The 22,928-nt window shown below is 40.2% G+C and overlaps 2 protein-coding genes across 2 annotated transcripts; both read right to left on the reverse strand.

Moving 5' to 3' along the window:
• Window positions 1–99: 99 nt before the first annotated feature.
• Window positions 100–13,980, reverse strand: LOC118207622 (sodium-dependent lysophosphatidylcholine symporter 1). Its single transcript, XM_035381391.1, has 14 exons — window positions 13,631–13,980; window positions 12,737–12,856; window positions 10,318–10,442; window positions 9,538–9,670; window positions 9,121–9,199; window positions 8,208–8,371; window positions 6,830–6,920; window positions 6,457–6,578; window positions 5,769–5,852; window positions 5,396–5,479; window positions 5,016–5,128; window positions 4,540–4,683; window positions 3,804–3,980; window positions 100–2,295 (listed from the first exon to the last, which is right to left on the reverse strand). The coding sequence occupies exons 1-14, from the start codon at window positions 13,715–13,717 to the stop codon at window positions 2,253–2,255; spliced, it is 1,566 nt and encodes a 521-aa protein (XP_035237282.1). The 5' UTR covers window positions 13,718–13,980; the 3' UTR covers window positions 100–2,252.
• A 753-nt stretch (window positions 13,981–14,733) lies between these two features.
• Window positions 14,734–22,237, reverse strand: nsfl1c (NSFL1 (p97) cofactor (p47)). The gene is made up of 9 exons (XM_035381392.1): window positions 21,929–22,237; window positions 20,694–20,791; window positions 20,297–20,368; window positions 19,581–19,746; window positions 19,204–19,299; window positions 18,479–18,588; window positions 17,307–17,444; window positions 16,789–16,965; window positions 14,734–15,669 (listed from the first exon to the last, which is right to left on the reverse strand). The coding sequence occupies exons 1-9, from the start codon at window positions 22,028–22,030 to the stop codon at window positions 15,507–15,509; spliced, it is 1,122 nt and encodes a 373-aa protein (XP_035237283.1). The 5' UTR covers window positions 22,031–22,237; the 3' UTR covers window positions 14,734–15,506.
• Window positions 22,238–22,928: the final 691 nt, after the last annotated feature.

The raw sequence follows: 22,928 nt of genomic DNA on the forward strand, positions 1-22,928 counted from the left end.
ATATACTGTGCGCTTCATAACGTTTGGGACACATATTTTTTTTATTGATTTGGTTCTGTGCTTCACAATTTTAGATTTGAAATTAGACAGTTCACGTGATTAAAGCGCAATTTCTCAGCTTTTATTAAAGGGTGTACATTTTGGTAAACAAGGTTATACATTAAACAGTATACATTTTGGTTTCACCATGTAGAAATGATAGCATTTTTGATACATAGACCCCCCTCCCCAGTAATCACTGACACATCCACACCTGCCTCCTAAATAGTGTTTCAGTCAGATCTGTCGGACATGTGTTCGAGTGTTTTTCTGCATGGTGACAATTCTTCGGTCATCAACTGTAGAGGTCTTCCTTGGCCTACCAGGCCCTCTGTGATTACTGAGCTCACCAGTGCTTTCTTTCTTAATGATGTTCAAAACTGTTGATTTTGGTAAGCCTAAGGTTTGGTCTGTGTCTCCGACTTTTTCTTATTTCTCAACCTCATAATGCCTTCCTTGACTTTCATTGACATAACTCTGGAACTCATGTTTACAATGCCAATGACAATCACCAAAGGCAATCAAAAGCCCAGAATCAAGACTAGATACTGAAAGCTCTCTATGGAGGCTATAGATAAATAGTGCTGGAACTTATGCCATAACTTTCGTGTCACCAAAATGAAACCATTTCCCTCATTTAACAACATTGCTTGAAATTTGTGCATAGGCTAAGCAGTGCTTAAACAATTTTACCTCTTTTTTAAAGTCACTGTTGCCTCACGCTTAACATTTTAACCTAAGACATTTATTTGTTCAATGCATTGCATTACTGTACTGGCCCTACAATGGTGGAGGTCAGGACAGCAGAATCACGGGACATTTTCCAACACAGACTGAAGACCAGCAGCTTCAGACTTCATCTTGGCTTCCCTCCTATTCCCACTGCCTAGCACTGTATTCTTATGCAATTAATTTAGAATTGTTGAAGCATGATGTACGTTTTTAAATTTTATATTTTTACATGAGTATGCTTGCAAAAGTTAACTTACATTCACTAGTAATTTTGCTCATGTGCTATCTGGTCTCAGAATGTTGTTAGCCATGCCTAGGGTTGTTCGTAAAACTCAACTGGATTGACTTACGTTTTCTTTCATTGTAGGTTGCTCTGGATAAGAGCATCTGCTAAATGAATGTAATCTAATAAAACTGCTCAGTAGTTTTGAAAATGTGGGGCTGACATAAAAGAGTAGGTGGCATGGAACAGTATCACTGATAATAACTGGTGCCAAATAAAATAGCATAGAGCCACTAGATGGTGCTGTCAACACATTTCTGGAACAGTTAAATATTCTAAAATCATATTTACTATTGATACTTTGTGAAATACAACTTAAGATGAATAAGCCAAATCATTTTCAACCACTCAAACTCACCCACAAGGATGTCTACAATACAGTGCCACATAATTGCCACATAAATATCATGGAAATGGAAACACTTGATTCATAAAAATAGTTCTCAGGAATATAAAAAGATGCTCCTGGTGTGGTTATTGTTTTATTTTTGTTTCTAAATATAATTGTATTGCCTCTAAGTAGAAATATACATTTTTATTCTCGCAAAATTCAGCAGCACATTTGAAAATGCCTTCTATTAGTCAAATAAAACTTATTGTATTTGTTTAGCAAAACTACACTACCACCCAAAATTATTTACCCTTAGTAAATCCACGCATGTTTACCAAAGGTTATAAAAAAACAAACAATAAAATGAATAATGAGCTATATTGTATGCTAAAAATTGGGAATTTCCCCCCATTTTTTACACTAATAGTTTCTTAGAGAAAGGGGGGGGAAAAGCTTTTAAAAAGTGATTATTTTTCAAAAACATGCTATTTTATCCATACCTTGCCACATGCAATGTTAAAACTATAACACAATTCTGAAGGGCTTTAATTGCTGTGCTAAAAAGGTACACATTCCACTTAAGTGTCCCAGTTTATATTAATAACTAGAATGAAGGCAACCCAAACAATATAAAAAGTAGAATACTATGCATTGCAAAATGTGGAATTTATACATGCTCAACAAAAAAAAATGACATACACTCTTAAGTAAAAAATAAAATATATAACCAGGTTAATTAAATGATTAAAAATAAAAGTTCCTTGAACTCTAGGTTTTTCACAGTCAGATGGACAGTTGAAAACAGAGACAAATGGGCTGTAAACTGTATCGGTGGGCTTGAGTTGGACAGTTGTGCCTGGAGTAGGTCTACAAAGGCATGTCTCTAACAGAGAGGGCGTCTTCTCCAGCACTGTCAGAGCAGAGGATACACAGCCAGTTAATACATCCTGAAATTTGTCTTTCATTCTAGTAAATAAGATGTTGAAAGTACAATATCTTACACAAATACCTTATTTTTTATAAACCATGTGCAGATTAAAAGGGTTATTCTTCTTTTTCTATATAAACTAATATCTACCACAACTCAAGCCATTGTCTCTGGGTATGCAGGAACACCAGCATAAATGGATAAGTATGATGATTATGTGAGAAATTAATTGTAAACCTCCTCCTGGTACCTATCAGACATTCATTGAATACGTTTTAAAATGGTCAAAATTACAATAACTTACTGAACATTGGGTTGTAATGCAACTTAAAGGTCCAGGAAACCTAAATCTGAGAATTCTTTGCAGATGTGTTTTAAATACTTTTTTGCATTTACATTTACGGCCAAGAAATATTTTTTTAAAAATTTTATTAATTTTTTATTTTTTTAAAGACGCTCTTGCCACTTCTGTGCAGGCAAGGCAAGCCAAGTTGAAAATTCCTAAGCATTGCACCTTGTCTGGGTGCAAAGAAAGCAATAATTTTTCGGAAAAGAAAAAAAGTGTAAGAGACGTACAAAAATGGGTTTTATTTCTGGAGCCCACGGGCACTGCAATATTACAAAACCCATACAATTAATATTTACAGTGCCAATTTTTGCCTGGAACTTGTGGCAGAACATGGTGGATTGGCAAGTAAGCCTACCGTTAGCTAGCAAAAATTGAACAGCTTTCAAGCTTAGCTATTTTTAAAGCATCAAAGACTTTCTTTATTCAGGTGTAATGTCCAGAGTTTGAGACCACTTTAGAGTCTAATTTTAGTGTACAGTAGCTCAGTGATACAATGTTATTACACGTTGAATGATCTTCAGGTTTAGCTATGTGATGGTCAAGCCTAGTTTATGTTGCTTTTTTTCATTTTGTCTGGTAGTGTAAGATTACTGCTCTAACCTGGCTAGGGATGAGGAATGGTTTACATATGACATGTATACGGATATGAATGTTAATGAGTGCAGGATACATGCCCACCCTGTCCTTGTCTGCTGAACAGTTCACAATAATTTAATAGTGTTTATTACAATTTAAGAGTAATAATTGGGTTAAAAACTTGAAAAGAATATTGAATTCGAATCCAGTTTCCGAGACCTTTGAAACATATAGGGTAGAGATTTTACTGTCTTGTCACAAACTACCAAGATGGCTTCAAAATAAAAACTCAATAATAATATCGGTAAAATAATATTGGTAATTGTAAAAATATTAGTACAAACCAAAAGTAATACTTATAAGTAAAGTTATTTACTACGAAACATTTGTCAAATTAGCTTAGCCTCTCTCAATTCTGACAATATAAACAGTGATCCATTTTTCACAAACCAGAAGCTTAAATGGTTTGTGACATGACATTGATCTGGTCTGGACAAGTTGGCACACCTCAGACTAGTGTCTGAAGATGCAGTAAAGCAGGATACAATAAGGAGCAGTGACTCACGCGGCTTTCCTCAGTTCCTCCTGGATCTGCAGGCGCCTTGCCTCGTTGATGGGATAGAAGTAGAAGAGCACCATGCCCACCAGAAGCAGGGTAATGGGTACCGGAGCGAACAGGACCCTCAGCGTAGTGATCACTGTGGCATTGTGCCTGCATGCACCTGGCTCGTACCCGGCAAAGCTGTGGGAAAAGAGCGTGCACGCTCATACAAATAAAATTCACATTCAAAGATCTTTAAGATTACTCTCCTTTATGATTACTCTTGGAGCAAACTAGCACATTTGTGTCATCTTGTGGTGCAATTACTGCGAAATCTTATTGTGAACTCTCACTGAATAATTTATTAATTGAGAGCATTTGTAACAGCAAGCTTTTGCCAGTTCTAATCTCTCATTTTTGCAAAAGAAACTGTCGTTTCTGAAGATGACACCCTGGTTTTTAAACACAATTTGTATGTTCTTAAAATGAGTGTGCTTCAAGCAGAAGGCAATGTCCAGACCAAGTCTGGTTTACACTACGTATGTGTTGGCAGCTAAGTGGCTGCTGACGGAGTGGTATTCCTGAGTGGTAGTAGACGGACAGATGAATGGTTTGTTTCAAATCACCGCGGAAAACAGTGAGAAGGCTGAGCTTTTTCCTGTGTTGCTTCTGCCTGTCTGGTAAAGCAGCCTAAAAGAAAACCAAAGCGTGTCATGGCAAATTAAAAGTTTGAGAAACAATGGGACCAAAGAACACTTACGACAGTGCCATGGTGGAAATCCCAATGGATACTCCCCCTCCAAATTTGTTGAAAAAGACGTAGCAGGAGTAGAATATAGGTTCCAGGTCTTTGCTGGTGGGATTCTTTACCTTGAAGTCATCGACCACATCTGGCAGCATTGACCTGACAAAGGGGGGAAAAAAGTGAACAAGAGTACAGATTGGTTTTTAGAACTTTATAATCTTGTGGGTTCTTGGTTTAAACACACTGAGGGACAAAGATGACTATCCTGTTCTTAAACAGCTCCAGCAGCAAGCCAGTTATGTGGATGGATCACAGAATGATTAAGCTGTGGATATTTCCAGCAATTTGTGATCAGCTCTAAATCTAGTGCCAGTGCAGCACAAACTGCCAGAAACATCATATGTTAAAATAGCATTGAATAGGGGTGATTAAAGTATGTCCAAGAGATTACATTAAAATATAGACTAATTAGAGGAAAGAACTGCACTCACCAGGGCAGCAGGTAAAGTGATGCCAGGCTGGCACCAGCCAGGATGGACATTACGATGAAGACGGGCAGATTGCTCTGCACAGAGGCAATAATCACCAGGGTTGGGCCATAAATCTATAAGACGCAGCAAGCAGAGAATGTATCAGAAATAAAGATAAGAAAGCACTGTCACCATCCTCACAGTAATGATAATAATAGTGCTGATGATGAGGATCATGATTCGATGAGAAAGTGAGAGATGACCAATTGTTATGCATTTTATGTTTATTTATTTGTACCATTTGGTACTTCATATGGATTTCCACTTCCAGTCACAGTACCAGCAGAAAACCTCATTGTCAGCCCGATCAAGAAAATGCGGACATGTTGAACGGAGCTCACCAGCAGCCCAATAAAGAGCGTGGTCTTCTTCCCCAGCCTCACCAGAAGAGTCTGCCACATCACAACAGAAAGTGTCGCTGACGTCTGCACAAAGATAAAAAATATTCCCGGCATTGTGCAAAAAGCTTGCATCTCCAACATTCCATGGAAGAATAAAACATGCTTTCTTTCTTTAAAATATCAAGACAGTATTACACTTTAGCCAAATGAGGAACCAACGTCATCAGCAGTTGAGCTATGAGACTTGTAAAAGATATAGTACTAGAGTTGGATTGAGCTGAATTAGATCTTTGATTCATTTAAGAGTAGAAGCTATAAACATATTACTCATATTACTTCTAGAAATATTATATAGTTATAGAAGTGTATTCACCAGCAATATAATTACAAGGTGCTGAAAGTAGGCTCCCAATCCAGCAGCATGGGTACAGAACAGTGCAAAGTTACCCTGGGCCATCTGTATCAGGACCAAACAGAGAGAGGTTGGCATCATCTTCAGAGTAACCACATTATTTATTGGAATATGTCATCATATAATATCCCAGCCAAGTCCTTTCTTTTTCCACATACGAGTGTTGTCAGTTTCTAATTTTGGAAAAGTTTTTGTTACCATGCTTCACAAGTAATTTAGCCAGTACTAAGGTAAATAAATGATGAAGTAAACATGGATCATTTAACACCTATAGAGAGAGAGAGATATTGTCTGATGTGTTCAAAGAATGGTGGTGTATGCAGGAAGTAATTAAACAATTACATCAATATGTCTGGTCAAAAAAGATGAACTTTCATACCATTGCTTTGGCTTGTTTTTAATTGCTTCCACACCACATTCCAATTCATGTTAAGCTTAGGCTCAAACACCTAACTGACTTAGATTCCTTTACCAAATTATCAGACCAGGACAAGCCACATACACCACATTTCATTTCCTATTTATGCAAACACCTATAACAGGTGAACTAAATATATTTTACAAGGTGTACAATGACAGCTCTGGTGAAAGCTGTCTTGGTGCAAAAAAAAAACAACAACAAAAAACACCATGACTCTCACATGCCTACCTGAAAGGCCAGCGAGCAGAAGAGAAACCCGAAAACCAGTCGCACGTAGGGAGAGTGTTTTATCACCATCCGTACTCCAGACAGGTAGGGCATGCGGATACGGTCAAGGGTACTCAGGGGGGCTGCATGGTCCCAAGACAGGAGGAAAGAACAGGGAATAGGTTTTCATGGTCTCCTTTTGGATTACTACTAAAAAAGGGCTGAGGGGAGCACAGAGGGCGCAAAGACGCATCTGTGCATATATCAACATATCAATTTGGTGTCAACATATTGCATAACTGACAAAGACCGGTTATTCTACTGTACTGAACTTAAAAACTGGAGAAACATTTCATTCCCTTCCTGAGCTGAATAAAGCAGGCACCAGACTCACCCAACTGCTCTTTCACCCCCAGGAACAGCACAAGGCAACACAGGAAGTACAGTGCCCCCAGGATAACTGCAGCAATCAAATAGGCTCTCCTCTGGTCACAGAAAATAAATAAACACACACACACACACACACACAAGCAAAAGCCACAGAACGATAAATGTATGAAAATTATGAAACAAGAACACCCCTGAGTCTACATCTAGCAACATAAGAATTAAAATCCAAATTAATTCAAAATATAAAGTTTACTCATTACTTTTCTCACTAAACAAAATATACATATATAAGGCCTATTCTACTCTATTCAGTGAATTCTCCATTTCAGGAATGAGAGCAGTGGTACATGCATGTATTAATATCACAGAAATGTTCTCTTTTTTTACGTATTTAGATACAATATGAGAATTAACACTTTGTTGAACTGAAAAAATACAGCACTGTATGCTACGTTTATCATCACTGTATGCTAAATTACCTTGTAGGTGTACAGGCATTAGTTATACCACAGATTGAGTAAAATGAACAATTTATCTTTACGGTGTGATCCTCACAAGGTTCACCCAAAACCAGTTCAGCGATACCCTGGGCTATATTTTAACGATCTAAGCGCACGGTCTAAAGCGCATGGCGCAAGTGCATTTAGGGTGTGTCCAAATCCACTTTTGCTAGTTTAACGACGGATAATCTGAGTGCAAAGTAAGGTGCATGGTTCAAAGGGGTTGTACTTAGTCTCTTAATTAATCATAGGTGTGTTTTGGGCATAACATGAAATAAACCAATCAGAGTGTCATCTCCCATTCCCTTTAAAAGCCAGGTGCACTTGCACCTTGGCGGATTGCTATTATAATGGCGGATTTGCCAAGTAGTAGGAAAGAACACTTTTCTGCAGAGGAAACAGTTCTGCTTGTGCGCGTAAAATACTGCGCCATTGACTTAAGACCAGGTTTGTGTTGGTCAATCGCGTAATCACTGTCCGCTGCCTTAAGATAGCAATGTGCCAACAATGCGCCTGACCACACCTCATTTTAAGACCAACATACCCATGGGCGCTCAGATGGGCGCAAGTACATTTGCTATTTAAACAACGTGGGAAAATGACAACTGCGTCGGTCTGAAACTCACAAAGACACGTGCGTTGCGCTTGGCGCCGCTTTACGCCGGGTGTAAGATAGAGCCCCATGTGTTCTTTTGTTTTTTTTTTTGTTTCAAGAGGTCACTCACCAGAGCTTCCACATTACTGAAGCAATCTCTCATGATCCTTGAGTACCGAGGACTCGCTTCAGGGGAGCCCCGCAGCTCAGCCCCACGTGCTGATCGAAGGCTATCGAAGGAGCCATCAGCCTGAGACCTGCACAGGGACGTGGGCCGGAGCACTTACCGTGTTGTGCAGCGTATCCAGGAGGGGTGAGGAAAGGTTCTGGGAGATGCCCTCCGTGTGATTCAGCTGGCTACAGGCCAGGGCTTTTTTGGCATGGTAAACCCCAACGATCTGACCCTGAATCACTGCCCCGGCCAGTGTTCCGAACATCTCCATACCCATCCCTTTAAGAGACAGGGACAGAGAATGAAAGAAAGAAAAATCTTTTTCATTTTCGTGTACTCTTCCCTGACCCTCGGCTTCTCACACTAATTCTATAACATTGCATTAATTTAGCAGACGCTTCTATACAGTGATTACAAACCTTACATTTGCCTGCCAGAAATAATGACAAAAAAAAATTCAGACAATATAGATGTTGTCTAATAAAATTATATACTTTCAAAATGCAAGTATTTAACAGTTTTTTTTAAGTATTTGCCTAAAGCTTTAACTTTCACCAAATATGCATGTAATTGTATTTCTAAGCACAACAACAATGTAGAGTACGTACAGCATTCCATACATTTGTTGTCTATTTTAGCAGTGCTTCTTTATAACAATCTGTAGCGTTTGCACAGATCACTACCTTGAAATTCATATATGATACATCATGCTGCAAGTCCAGTTAGATCTGATAATATGGTAGAGACGGAAGCATGGTTTTTCATTTTATATCCTGGGATACAACGGTAACCATTTTCAATACTATTTTCCGTAACTTCAAATAACAGTCAGCGTATTATAATCACTGCAATAGTTATAGGTCATAGTTAAACACCACAGAATGGTGTGGTTATGCTTTCATTCAATCCAGCCATCTTGCAACTGCTCTGCCATTAGCTCTCCACATTTCACGTGAACACAGAATCCCAGTCAGCATCAATACCCATCAAAGAGGAGCACTAAAAGCAATGGCCAGTGGAGGTCTTACTGAAGCCTGTGGCTGAGTCTCTGTCCTTTTGGTTTCCCCCCAGGAACATGTTGAGGGAGGAGTAGGGAACATGGTAGCACTGTAGAAGAAAGAATGGAGTAATGCTGTCATGAAATAACACAGTCGCCATGGTAACACTTCTGAGTGAAAAGTTGGGAATGGTTCACAGTGGAGGGAAGAGTAAAGAACGCGGTTACCATGGTAACAAAATGTCAGGAAGAGCATGGAAATTTAGCCCACTACATAAGGCAGAGTGCATATGTTTACAATAACTTGGGTTAGGAAAAACAAGGGCCAGTGCTAAACTTTATGTGATTTAATTTAGGAGAAAAATGTCAGCATTAACAGCACAGGACATTTGACGGAAAGAGAAAATAGGCTAAATGATGATGGTAATGAGGATGACAATGGCCTTACACTCATGAAGGTGTCAAAGAGGCAGCACATGATGAAGTACCATGAGAAGCTGAAGACCGGGGACATTGTGTCCTGGGGTGTGAACCACATCATGATGTAGGAAAGGACCCCAAATGGTGTGGAAAACACCAACCTGTTGAAGGGTGGAGAAATATGCATTAATACTGCATTAAATTCTTATGCCTCCCATCAGTACTTCTGGCTCCAGGCACCAAACTTCCCAAGGAAAAAAAGACATTAGAAATATTGCATGTACTGGTTTGCCTATGTGTGTATTTTCCCTCTTCTATCTTATCCTGTACATTTCTAGGAGCCCAAACAGGGAGCTTGGTCTTTCCCTTATCCTGATATAGAATTATGTATGATATCAGTAAAATACTTTTTGCTTACAAAAAGTAGAGATCGCCCCTACTTTCATCAGTTCGGGCTTGTCCACCTTGTTGTGTGTAAGTGCCGGACTGTGCCTGCAGAAATAAATCCTATTTTTCACATGGATATACCTTGTTGTGCCTGGTTATTGTAAGGGGAGAATTTTCTCTGCTCGACACTGTCAACAGCAGACACCAGAGGAATTACCACAGCAACCCATTCATGCTGAAAACAAATAGCTGTGTGATGCCACCACAGAGTATCTATGCGGAACAAATAGGAGGTACACTAGATTGCAATGTAGGCTGGGGATACAGGAGGAAGAATATCCATAATGTTAGAGCAGCGTGTAGAACAAGAGGAAGAACAATTTGGATAAGATGGAGGACCACATCCCTCCTAATCACTCACCAGGGGATAAGCTTCCCTATGCGCGTCCTGCCACTTTTGCTAATAAGGTATCCAACTAGTGGGTCAGTAATTGCATCCCAGGCCCGGCCCATAAAAAGAATGAGAGAGACGTAGAAAGCATCCATCTGCAAAGAGACAAGGTAGATAAGAAAAGACACATATTAGACTGACATTATACAAGGACTGAGTGCGTATGGAGTGAGTGAGTATATAATTTCCCCCCTAAATTGACCCCCCGCCGGGCCTAAGCATAGGGGATTTTTTTTTTTAAATGTATTTTTAAGGTGTTTTTTAAACTACAGTTACAGCGGGGCGACTCGGTTGGAAAACTCACCAGCGACATCTGTTGGTTAAAACGTGAACGCACTATAGGAACAGCAGGTCTGTTCTTTACCCTCATTGTGCATAGAGTGACGTTCAGCACTTGATGCTTACAACTATCACAAGCTAACGGTACCTAGCAAGGCACCGTTTCTTTACTAGGCTAACTAACCTTGCTACAAACTGTGTTATCACTTCATCTCATCGGTATGTACATTCTTTTTATATTAACTTAAGCAGTGTGTAGGTAACGTTAAACTAGTAGCATGAATGTAACGTTCGATACATTGTAACATGATTCATTAATCGCCATCGAAATAACGACTTCACTTGTTTATTAGGCTAATAACGTTAGCTTGATGACACTGATGTGCACAACGTGGTCATTTAGCTAACTTAGCTAGCTAGCCAAACAGTCAGTAACACAGATACATAGATATTTTGTTGTTGGTGAAATGAGCCCAGCATTCCAAGGCTGTACATTGTTGTAAGATTCAGTAGCCAATCAGTAGGCAGTGTTGTGAGAGAGCAAACCTTTTTTTATCAGTGACATTTCCTTCGGACATCTACGACGGCAATCGCAAATACGACATTCATTTTGCCTATTTGTAGCCTATAGATATTTCCATGGATAAAATCGCATTTATTATTATTATTTATTGGTAAAAACATTTACTTCATATAAAGGGAGATAGCCAACTACTTGCACGTCACATGACATGTGTAGCCATTTAGTAATACGATCACATTTCAGGCTAGAAAATAACCTGTTAATCCAGAGAAATTGCTGAGTTGTCTTAGAATCTTTATCGCAACAGAATGTGTCAAGGCTGGCAGCCCGGATCAAATTTGTTGTAACAGCTGCCGTCCAAAACAAACGCCTGAGAGAGGCTGCCTGCGTGCGTGCCTCCCCCAAGGCGTTACGTCATTGTTTTGCAATGGGCAGCAGTAGTAAAAACATGCTGGCTTCGATAAGCGGAATCGATAAGCTCGGAGCCATACGATTCCAATGAATTGGACAACTTGGAACCGGTTCGCGATTCCCATCCCTATTTAAATGTGCCCAGCATTCCAAGGCTTGTTGTAAGATTCAGTAGCCAATCAGGACTTGAATACAAGTTTTTTGTAGAGTGCAAAAACTTTGATATTATTTATTTTTATTTATTTTGTTGTTGTTGAAATGTGCCCAGCATTCCAAGGCTGTAAGAATCAGTAGCTAATCAGGACTTTTTTCAGGTTTTTATAGAGTGCAAAAACTTTGATATTATTTATTTTTATTTAATTTAATTTCTTTTGTTGTTGAAAACACAGCATTCCAAGTCTGTACATTGTTGTCAGATTCTTTGTAAGACTATGCTATACTGTAAATAGTTGTTGATTTTTAAAAATGTGTGTTGAATAAATGACTTATTTATAACAACATTCACTTTATGTAGTCATATTTTCAAATCTCCAGTCAGCTTTCAGCACTGACTTAATGTAGGGCCCTATGGAATCTGTGTTATAGCTTTTTTAAATTCTCAATTCCGCGATTCCGTCCGTGATTCTGTTAGAAACTATAGGGCCCTACCTTAATGCTGCCATCAGTGTGTCACTGGCCCGCGCCGGGCCCCCATCAAAAAAGACACTTGGCCGCCGCCGTCAAAAGATACTTGCCACTGGGCCTAACAACTTTTCTGGGGGAAACCCTGCAATCCTTGTACAGGCTACAATGAAACAAGATTTAAATAGTGATAAGGGCGTTTTACTAACAGGAACATTCCGTTTGAAGAACTTGCACTCCACTTTGTATTGTGCAAATTAGCAAGTAGCTTTTCAAGTTACTTCCTTCTGCTTTTTACCCTGTGGGGCCCTTCAAATGTGCACTCATCATTGCAATACCATCTACTTGGAGCATTGTTTTATAGCCTACATCTTATATTTCCTCTGGAATATAAAAACATTATTGTGGAATAGTTGCTTGTTGCTTTTATACTCAGGTTTCTTGTTTATAAAATTCAGTCCTTTTAGCAATAATTTCCCTAATTTCCTTATATTTATCCATTACCTTAACCCACACATGGCATCCAGGGTTTGGGGTGAAATACTCAACATTCACCTGTACAACATCCAGCAGGAAAATCTGCATGAAGAAGCCCTTGGTAGTGGATGTCATCTGATAGGGTGCACCTCCCACAGCATAACATAGCTTTCTGGACAGTGGCATGCCTTTCTGCTTCTATGACGATGAGTGGGGCGGGGGGGGCAAAAGTGACAATATCTGGTTAGCTGCATTCTTACAGATGTTGCAATAATATACAATAATTATTATAATAATAATAATAATTATAATAATAATACTATAGGATATTTGAAAACTGGTACAGTTCTCGGTCTTATTGACTATAGGGGTCAGGCTGCATGAACTGCAAAGCAAGGTTGTCGTCAATGTGTCTACCCATCCAAGAAAATTTGCACACAAAAAAACCCTTCTTAACAACGTCAATATGCAACGATTACTGGTCAGAACATTTGGGTAAACAGGAAACAAACAAAACAACATTTCGCCAGCATCTGGTTTCAGAGGTGGAAGTCTGGTTTGCCAATGATTTACATATAATTTAAAATGTGGAAGACACCCTTACAAATAACTACATGTACTTGTAATGATAGTTATTACTGCAATATTACGGCAGTATTCTTCAATATTTTGGACACGTACGTATTTCTACAGTTATAATGCAGTTGCGCCACTTCATGTGCAGTACTAATGCAGTAGAACTGCACTGTACTGAGGGTAAACTACAGTAGCCTATATATATATATATAAACTTCGCAGTAGCTGCAGTGTTTTATTCATTTTAAAAGGGGAGATTTTATGAAATCAAGAACTCGGCGCAACTGGTAAGTTCGCCTACATCCATGCAATTAACTTTTTTTAAAAGCCTATAGAGTAAACTAGCAACAAAACAACCGTCACCAAAATAAACACAATATTCTATTCAGGGCTTACTTGAAGCGTATCTTCGTCTTCTGGAGCCATACGCTTCGATTCTGCAAGGTTGTGATCAACTAAAGTGCTCGTCGAAGTCTCAGCCATTCTCTGCTTTCTGTGCAAGTTGGATTAATTAAAACGGACTGCCTCCGACGCAGCGAAAACGCTACCGCAAGAAGTCGTCGCCTACTTCCTCAGATCGCCCTAATAGTGTAGTACCGCGATGGTCGGAAGTATTCGTTTGGACTTGTGAAGCATCCTTCTAACGAACAACCACTACTTGCACCAATTTTGTGCATTTTCTAAATAGGCACGCTATTTCGCAACCACGCATCTACGCATTTTTTAGGCATACTTTCCTCCCAGTTTAGCGTTTTGTTTTTTTCTTTTTTCCTGAAATCTGATACGGTGTAATATATGGTCTGGCCCGTCCTATTTTACGATATTGCACTTTGATTCAATAGCAAACGCAATCACTGCTGTTAAAGTGCTATTTTATTAGGACTTAAAATAGGCTACAATGTTATCCAAATTCCAATAACCTGCCATCACTACCAAGTAGTTTAGTTAACGCGAAATGTTCACTCCTGTGCCCCTCTAACAACCACATTTGGAAAACCTGAGCCCTCGTCTTTTACCAAGAACTCCGCAACACAAGAAAACACCCGTGTTCTTGGTAAAAGATGGGGGTTAATTAATTTAAATAGATGACATTGCCACATTATTGCCAATGAAGGTCAGGTCTGTGACATTGAATTAATGTTGACGGCATTGAATCAACGCTGATTTCTTGCATTGAGCGTATGTTGAAAGTGTTCGTCATGTTAAATGTTGGTTTAAGAACTAAAAGTTTTAAATTGAGATCTTTTTGTAACATTAACTTAGAATACATATTGATTTTTTTATTGATAGATGAATTAATTTTGACCCAATGTCAGTCTCGATTGAAAGTCTGATGTTAAATCAATATAACGAGTACTTTCAATATACAATCGATGCAAGACATCATCAACGTTTCTTCTTTCTATTTTGCTATTTGGGTTTGGACTCATGCCATCACCGGCGGTTTTCACAAACATGGCATAGGGTTCTGCCAACTGAACCCATCCAGGTGATAAGAATTAAGTCTTCAAGTAATGTCTTTATTTCGCGTCCATTACATAAAACCGGTTAAAGACATTCAGACGCAAGTGATACATTTAACATCAAACAAGCAGGATTTCAACCACTATTTTCCCATGAGCTACACACAACGCCCAATCAAAGCGAAGAGCAGAATAATGCATGTTCTGCATTATAAACTGCTAATAGACAGTGTCTTCTCTTAAGCACAGTAATCAGTTTATAAAAATATAACCAAAACTAGTGTTACCCATATCAAAATCCGACTTGTTTAGTGTTCGGACTTAGGACACACTCAGAGAACATAATTAAAAAAATAGTTTAATCTTGTCAGTGGTTTCCAACGATGGTGGTAATCCATTTGCAGAACATAAGCCCGTTTAGTACATAGCACTCTGTGTTTGGGTGGGGGTGTTAATTCAGTGACGTGGGCGATACAAGAGGAGGAAATAACTAAGAAAGAAGTAGCACTGCAAACTGCCAAATAAACCTTGAGGTAAAAGCAACCTAATTTCTTTAAAAAGCCTTTATTATTTGCGTTTGCTTAATTATCCAACACTTTAATTATCCATTCACAAATCTTCTAGTTTCTTCCTCCTCTCCCATTGGTGTACACAATCCCCACCACCATATCCATGAAAACATTCCACAGACCACTGAAGAGGAAAATATATCACTAAGGGAGTAAAGGAACTGGAGAAGTCCACAAGTTCGTATATTTTCCCATTCGGGAATGGAGATTGCGGTTCAGCCCGTCTGAAAGAAAGCGCTGTCACTTTAGTCGCTGAACGATGACAGCGTTGAGCAGGTTGGCCTCCCGCAGCGTCTGCGTCTCATCTGTCAACTCCTTGTTGGGAAAAGTAGTCATCAACACAAACTCTGCTGCTGCCATGGCAGGGCGAGCTCCTACTATAAACTGACGCACATCTGACACCCTAGGTGAGACGGGAGGGGAGATGATATGGGAGGGAGAGAGATAGACAGTGCGAAAAAAAAGGACCATTAAAAAACGAACATTCAAATTCTGTTGACAAAAGGAGATGGGAACTACATCTGAGTTTTAGCAAAGGTGCTGTGACAGAAGCAGTATGTAGCAACAGGCAGGTAAGTGTGCGTAGTTGAGCGTGTGAATGGTAGCATTAGACCGGTGAGTGTGTCGATGGTAGCTTTAGCCAGGTGAGTGTGTAGATGGTAGCATTAGACAGGCGAGTGTAGATGGTAGCTTTAGCCAGGTGAGTATATATGGTAGCTTTAGCCAGATGAGTGTGTCGATGGTAGCTTTAGCCAGATGAGTGTGTCGATGGTAGCTTTAGCCAGGTGAGTGTGTAGATGGTAGCTTTAGCCATGTGAGTGTGTAGATAGTAGCTTTAGCTAGATGAGTGTGTAGATGGTACCGTTAGACAGGTGAGTGTGTAGATGGTAGCGTTAGACAGGTGAGTGTGTAGATGGTAGCATTAGACAGGCGAGTGTGTAGATGGTAGCGTTAGACAGGCGAGTGTGTAGATGGTAGCATTAGAGAGGCGAGTGTGTATATGGTAGCTTTAGCCAGGTGAGTGTGCAGATGGTAGCATTAGCCAGATGAGTGTGTAGATGGTAGCGTTAGACAGGTGAGTGTGTAGATAGTAGCGTTAGACAGGTGAGTGTGTAGATGGTAGCTTTAACAAGGTGAGTATATATGGTAGCTTTAGCCAGGTGAGTGTGCAGATGGTAGCATTAGCCAGATGAGTGTGTAGATGGTAGCTTTAGCCAGGTGAGTGTGTAGATGGTAGCTTTAGCCAGGTGAGTATATATGGTAGCTTTAGCCAGGTGAGTATATATGGTAGCTTTAGCCAGGTGAGTGTGCAGATGGTAGCATTAGCCAGATGAGTGTGTAGATGGTAGCGTTAGACAGGTGAGTGTGTAGATGGTACCATTAGGCAGATGAGTGTGTAAATGGTAGCATTATGCCAGAGTGTGTGCAGATGGTATCATTAGACAGATAAATGTGTGGATGGCAGCTTTACAAGGATTAATGTGTTATTGGTAGCATCTTGTGGGCTGCGGATGGTACCAACCTGTGGTTGTGGTTGAACTTCTGCACTAGCCGGCCTCCATCAGCCAATCGAATCTGGATGTTGGTTACTGGCTGTGCACTGTCCATGGCCACAGAAGCACTGGCCTGGGCCTCAGCGATTGCTGGGTCCTGCTGTCCCTCCACCATGCTAGCACCAGACACCAACTCTGGTGTCGCACTGAGGAGACCAGAGAAACACAAACAGAAACGACTGACCTATTAAAATTGATAAGTATAAAACTGACAGATAAATGAAAAAAACATGTATAATATCATGAAAACACAAAAAGAGAGTAAAGATAGACATGCAGTTTCCTTTCTAGGACTGCCACAATTTCACAGCAGCTTTGGCCTAAATGGTTTACAGGAGATGCCAAATAATGTCATCAAAGTACCAGAGAAGAGCTTCCCCACTCACAATGAGTTCAGCTCCTCCCATTTTCCAGACATCCACTGAGACATCTAAGCCCATTCCCATATGTAGCTGTCCTTTAAATAAAGGAAAAGTAGTGTTTTCACCTGCCCAGTTTCTGCCCCTCCCCAGCAAAGGCCTTGAAGGCAACTTTGGGCTTGAAGAACTCCTCATCTCTGTGGTCCTCCATGTCCAGATTGACCTGACCACCTCGAGACCTCTGCCGCAACTCCAAGGGGATCTCTCTGCAAGGAAGACAGACAAGGAGAGAGGGGGGAGACAGAGAGAGAGGGAGAGAGAGAGACAGGGAGAGGGAGAGACAGAGCGAGAGAGCCTTCAATCACTCCGTTTTGCAGCACTCCACTGTCACACGACACAGAGCTAATGCGTTTACTTATGTTACCTGAAGACAAAAGTTTATATTCAATTTATTAGCGTTATCGAAAGCTGAAAAGTTGAAGCGAACGATTACAGCATTTTTTTTTTGAAACATAAACGTAGTGTTTTGTGTAGCGACCCGGTTGAAACAGCTAATTTCTGCAGCTAATGATTGGATTAATTAGCAATTGTATTTGATGCAACTTTAGCTATATTTCCATTACTTTTCAAAACATATTATTTTCCATAACTTTTCCAGGGTCTGGAAAGTGCATTTTAAATTTCAATGACTTTTCCAGGTTTTTCATGACCGTACGAACCATGTATATTATATTGTTTCTAAGAATGTGGCCTGGCCTCCCCATCACAATCATCAAAGCAAATGGGACTGGGGCAATTTAAAATCCCCTGATACCCTAATCTAGGCAGGCAATCTATGGGTCTCACCTCCTCACCTCCTCAGAAGAGACAAACCAGAAGACACAGGACACCATATCAGGGGTCAGAGACCACACATTGCAGTTTCAGGGTCCTAACATTAGCGTAGAACTTAGGTTATCTGCACCCCATAGTCACTTGCCTATACACTAGTGCCACATCAATATACACTACTGTATCTATGCAGGCTACACACGCCAGAGGCATGTACGCATCTACTACCAAGTCAGATAGCGATCCATATAGTGAAACACTACTGGCGGATCACTTGCCGTCTCCTTCTAAGCACAACTGTTAGCACAGAGGAACGGTTAAAACGTTATTTTTGGAGTCAGATAACTGATATAATGTTAAATTAATCCTGTGCCAGGGGGGAGTGATTCAACAGTGTACCAAAAACTCTCCTCTGATCTCACCGTACATGCCCCCAAGGTCTGCGCTCCTTCCTCAGAATAGGACTCACCCTCTACGGATAGACTCCAGGAACAGGGCGTTGCTGGGGTCAGAATAGTTCCTGAGGTCCCCATTGTCTAGACTGAACCCAGACTTCCAGAGCTTCAGCACCACATGCACCTGGCACCATGACAACAGCCATAAGGCAAACCCATCACTTTCAAGACCAGAAACAGTATCCAGAAAAAATATGTAGCCATAGTCATACATGTATGATCACAGGTCAGCATTCAATTTAAGAACAGTCCCAATGGTGATACTAAAAATGGTCAAAATTTCTCCTCAGTGTCATATTCTTTCAGAACAAGCTGATAAAGACAGATTATACCCGCGGCCACGCAATCCCACACTTAAATTTGTTTAGCAATAATAATAATAATAATAATAATAATAACATTTTAAATAGACTTCCTAAGTAATAACAAACCAAAAACACAAATAACTGAAAAACCTACACCGAAAAAGATTATAGGCTATGCAAAAGAAGAAAAAAAACAGAACAATGTCTCTAGTTCTTCACTACATAGTTTTTGTTTTTACATTAGATAATTTCATTTTGATTGAAAAAGACTTGGCCTGACTTTTCATGGCACACTCACTGAAACTGCACCGCAAAGCACTGTTTCCTCGAATGCACAATACATTAGCAAATAGTCAAGCAAAGTTAAGTCCAAAGTCCACATACTGTTGACCACTCTAGTTGAACAAGTGTGTGACTGAGTGCAAGATACTCACATCCTGTGAGCTGTCGGAGGGCCTTCTCTCTCCCGCCACATAAGCAGACTGCTCTTCAGGGGCAGCTCCGAGCCGATACCCCCCTCCCACAAAAGGCTGTAGAGACGCGGAGAGACCAAAAATGAGAGTGAGCAAGCTGGGGCGAAAAGAGAGAAAATAGAAAGTCTGCAGAGCACAGTCACAGGGTTTCCCACATAACTCAATATACCCGCAGCCACTGTGGAAAATGATGCAACAGCGATGCCAGGCTGAGACGATTACGAGTCAACCGAGTGCCAATCACTCTCGCGTCTCTCTCTGCTGTCTTACGGAGTTAAGGGCAGACCAGATGACGTGCGCTCTCAGCACCGGCACGTCATCTGAGCGGCCTCTCGTACCCGTGCACGGCTCGGCTCCCCAGGGCCCCTGCCAGCTCTGTCCACAGGTACAGCCCCGTGCTCCTTCGCGCCTTTGAACAGGTCCTCCACCACTTCATTAGAGCTCTTCTTCTTGGGGGGACCCACAATCTGCTGCCCACTGCGCTCTGAGCCCCCCGCATAGAACCTGGAGGGAAGAGGAGGAGCGTTGACGCAAAAAGGGACATTCTAAACGATCTCGCCCAGCTATCAAATTCTAACAAAGACATTTATGCTCACGGAATCACTCCAATAGGGGGAATACAATTGTATCCTTTCATTAAAGGATTACAAACAAAAAGTCTAAATCTACAACAACAAAAAGTCTGCCAGAAAATGCAGATGTCATCCCAAAATAAGAATATTTTGGGGAACAAAACCACAGCCCAAATCCAAGTACCCACTCCATGCCAAAGGTAAATGTTGGGTCTGCACCAGAGCTTTTCTGCATCTTAAATAGCAGAAGCACTTTTGCTTGCTGGCCTGGGGCAGATTATTTACAGTAACACCCCTCCCAATAACTTAGTGATCATATAGAACAACGCATGGTCCCCATGCACACCCCTGCCCAGCACGACTGCATCACTATCAGGGTGCCACACTGTGGAGGAAAATGGAAACTCCCCAGCTCTAAACCGTTTATCCAAAGTTAATCATTTGTGAATGTATTCTGCCTGCAGTCTGTAAATTAGTCTGACCTTTGGCCTTCCTCATCACTCTCCTCATCTTCCTCGTGCATCAGATCTCTGAAGGATGTTACTCGGTGCTCACTGCCAAGCAAATGAAGATTATATCACAAACATACTATGTGCGCGCATGAAATGTATGCAAGGTAACAATTCTGATCGGTTCAAATAGCATAAGGAGTGCTCTCAAAGAGTGATTCTTACAGATATGAGTTTTAAGATTCAATTAAATATTTACAGTTTGTTACCATTACATCTGAACATCAAACCTATGCTTATGTCAATGTATGATTTCCAGCAACTCATTTTTTTAAAGCAATGTCAATAAATGCAATTATTCATGCAGCCAACTCAATCAGTTCAACCAGCACTGATGACAATAATCATGATGCTGAAACTTCAGATATACCTGGGACCTGTAGAGCGAGAAACGGAGCCACCATCAGGTGGAGGCAGGGTCACAATATCATCATCTGCACCATCTTCATAAAAGCTGGCCAAGGCAAGCTGTGAAAGGAGAAATGGGTCAGACCAGTTACAACCAATGCCAATACCGATCAATTGGTTGCCCAATTGATACCCACTGCAAGAGTGGCTTAAAAGTTTACATTTAACACATAATTTGAAGCAGGCTAGCATATTAATGAAATAATTAAACTATATCAAGGGTACAACACCAACGCCCCCAGACAAAATGAAGCTAAATAAAGTGTTTGACCTTCCATTCTGTTTTGTATGATTACTGTCTGAAGGAGTGGTCCAACTAAGCAGTTTCTATTCATCTGCTAGTCTGTCAACACAAAAAACAGCATTTCTAGTTATGATACGCTACATTACAACTGTGGACTCAGGTTTTGTATCCCGTATCAGTAGAAATTTTATTTTTCATAGCAAAAAATGAAACGACAATAACCACAATAATTTCACCACTGAAATACATGAACAATAGCCAAACACTAGACTTTCAAACATGGGAAATCTCGTCTAGAAATCATCCACTTGGCCAAGCCCACACGAGTCAACATTAGTCATTTTATAAGCACAGCCGTTACTGACTGCTGACACAAACCAAACTGAGAGAATAGTTTTTGTTTCGCTTACTGAACAATGTAGGAAGAAAGGTAAATGCACTGACGTTTTTACGAATGCGCACACATGAACTGTTTAAAGGTTAGCTCCCAAGCAAACAAATATGTTAGCTAGCTATTACAGTTTGCTAGGAAATATATTTTTTACCTTATCCAATCCAATATTAGCTAGTAAGCCAGGTAGCTAGCCTGCTATCGAACTTATGATATAACCGGCTGGTTCGTCGTGTAAATATAGCTAGCAATCAAGAAGCGAACTCATACGACAAATACAATACAAAAACGGATCGAGCAGGTGCGCACAATCCACGACTCGTTTGCTAGTTTGATAACATTGACAACGTGGCTCTAAAACAAGTGGGTCCTAGCAGCAGTCGTTTTACGCTAAAGCAAACGTCATGGTCCCTGAGATTTGGTTCCAGTCAAGTTAGCTAGAAATCCAGCTAGTTCATCTGATGTCATGACGATGACATTAACTTAACGTTACCAACAAAATAAAGGGAACCGTTATGTGACATTGGCATGACTGTATTGCAACCACTGTGTTTGCGTATACCTGCAAATCCCAGTCGGCTGACTCTAAGAAAAATCGGGCCCGCTCCTCGTCTACATCAGTTACCGCAACGAACTCTCTCACAGCCTCATCTTGGTCCGCCATTTTGAAGTGACAATGTGTTCCGTTGTCCCTGATGGAAACAACTAACTACCCGTACTTGTTAGTTCCGATCTGTTTCCCGACGAAAGCATGGCCGTCGTAATAAATAAATCACCCACTAGTGCGTATCGTAAAAAATACACCATACTTTATCAAAATAACTACACATTGTTAATTTAGTTCTTCACAGCGGATGTAAAAAAAAAAAACACCGTTGTTGCAGTGATGTGTCAAATTCACCGTCGTTGAATGCGAAAGTGCATTACAAAGATGTGATAATGGGAATTGTAGTCTATTTGGAGGTAACATTATCGTCGGTAGTTTCTAAACTTTGTCATAGAGACCCATTGTGTATGCTGGCTTTTCTTACAGCGATCTCTTGATCATTTAAGGGTGTTAAAAAAATTCCAAAACATGTTTGTTCGTTAAACTTATTTTTAAACAATATAGGTTTGGGTTGATGTCATTTGCTTTGTCTACAAACTCTTAATTAAACAATTTGTTTGCTTTCAATGACCAGATTTCCACTCAGTAGGACCCAACTGATTTCACCAGCCATGCTATATTTCAATCAATTAAATATGTAACTTCTGTAAGTAGGCTATTTATAATATCTCCTACCGCACAATACAGAGAAGGAAAGCATTCGTTGATCTGAGCTGAAATGGAAAAATTTATTCGTCGTTGTATGCATAGCTTTATTGACACAATATTTGAACATAATACAAATATGAGTAATTAAGGACAGTTTTCTTTTTTTTTCTTTTTTTAACAATTCAAAGGTAGCTGGTACCAATACAATCAATAGACAGCGGGAAATCTATCTGCATGTTTTGAGACTTGAGCTTGAATACCTGTATAAAATGTCTATTGACAGTACAACTAAAATTTTATTTAAAAA

Source organism: Anguilla anguilla, chromosome 11, assembly GCF_013347855.1.
Source record: "Anguilla anguilla isolate fAngAng1 chromosome 11, fAngAng1.pri, whole genome shotgun sequence".
NCBI classification, from domain to species: Eukaryota; Metazoa; Chordata; class Actinopteri; order Anguilliformes; family Anguillidae; genus Anguilla; species Anguilla anguilla.

Coding starts and splice junctions, on each gene's coding strand:
- LOC118207622 (XM_035381391.1), bottom strand. CDS start 13,717: ATGGCTGAGACTTCGACGAGCACTTTAGTTGATCACAACCTTGCAGAA. Junction 9,671..10,317: donor ATAGGGAAGCTTATCCCCTG/GTGAGTGATTAG, acceptor ACCCTTCAACAG/GTTGGTGTTTTCCACACCAT. Junction 8,372..9,120: donor AGACTCAGCCACAGGCTTCA/GTAAGACCTCCA, acceptor TGTCTCTTAAAG/GGATGGGTATGGAGATGTTC.
- nsfl1c (XM_035381392.1), bottom strand. CDS start 22,030: ATGGCGGACCAAGATGAGGCTGTGAGAGAGTTCGTTGCGGTAACTGAT. Junction 18,589..19,203: donor CCTCCGACAGCTCACAGGAT/GTGAGTATCTTG, acceptor TCATGGTGCCAG/GTGCATGTGGTGCTGAAGCT. Junction 16,966..17,306: donor GAGGGGCAGAAACTGGGCAG/GTGAAAACACTA, acceptor TGGTCTCCTCAG/TGCGACACCAGAGTTGGTGT.